Here is an 899-nt window from a genome sequence, read left to right as displayed (position 1 = left end):
TATAATTGATATATATATATGCTTGTATACACACACACACACACACACACATATATATATATATATAATATACATGAGTACAGATATATGAAACAGTTTAACTCTATTCTCCATTAATCTTTGTACTAAATCTTGTAATGGCAACAAGCATGAATCTTCTTGTATTTGCAACGGTGTTCATTGCAACACTTTTACACCTTTCTCAGGCGTTGACTACACAAGGTAAGAGGTGTCTATTGTTTAAATGGGGAAATGTTATGGAGTTCGTCGTTGTTGTTGTTGTTATTTTAATCTCAGGTCAGTCGTGATAATCCAGATTTATGAGGAAAAGCATTCAAGCTGTGACGGCTCTCATTTTACCCCTACTTGCTAGAAAAGCAGAACCAAACTGATGGATGTCCGTCGCATGCACACACACACACACACACACACACACACACACACACACACACACACACACACACACACACACACACACACTCACACACAAACACATGTGTGTATCGTGTTCCCAACCCAGTGGTTCGACATAAGCGAACGACACAATAGTAGCAGTGTTAAAAAAAAATAGAAACGAGACTCGGTGTGGTTGATTCATTTGACTAAACCAATCCTTTAGTACAGTGCTGCAACAAGGCCGCAGTCTAATGATAGAAACAAGTAGCAGACAAAAAATAAGATATTAGCCTAAGTTTCAAAGGGGGTAGAATGGAGTTTGAGCGGTATTTCTGGGCTACTTTTAACAAGTCGACTGACCACATAAATGTTTTCTATTTGACTTCGAGAGTTTTTTGGTGTCTTTCAAGGAAATATAACATATGTACCCGGCGTTGATGTATATGTATGTGTATGTGTATGTGTCTATTTCTATTTATACATGTATATATGTATATATATAT

The 899-nt window shown here is 36.9% G+C and overlaps 1 protein-coding gene across 2 annotated transcripts in view; it reads left to right on the top strand.

Moving 5' to 3' along the window:
• Nucleotides 1-39: 39 nt before the first annotated feature.
• Nucleotides 40-899, top strand: part of LOC106871090 (uncharacterized) — a 24,957-nt gene continuing 24,097 nt past the window's right edge. The window contains exon 1 of one of the 2 annotated variants that reach the window (XM_014917380.2): nt 40-222. In XM_014917380.2, the coding sequence (XP_014772866.1) occupies nt 138-222 (85 nt within the window). In that variant the 5' untranslated portion in view covers nt 40-137. The remainder of the gene's footprint in view (nt 223-899) is intronic. The other variant, XM_014917379.2, reaches the window with a different exon arrangement.

This window comes from Octopus bimaculoides, chromosome 2, assembly GCF_001194135.2.
Source record: "Octopus bimaculoides isolate UCB-OBI-ISO-001 chromosome 2, ASM119413v2, whole genome shotgun sequence".
Classification (NCBI taxonomy): Eukaryota; Metazoa; Mollusca; class Cephalopoda; order Octopoda; family Octopodidae; genus Octopus; species Octopus bimaculoides.
Note: the sequence above shows the minus strand (reverse complement) of the source record. Positions and strands in the feature narration are given on the sequence as shown.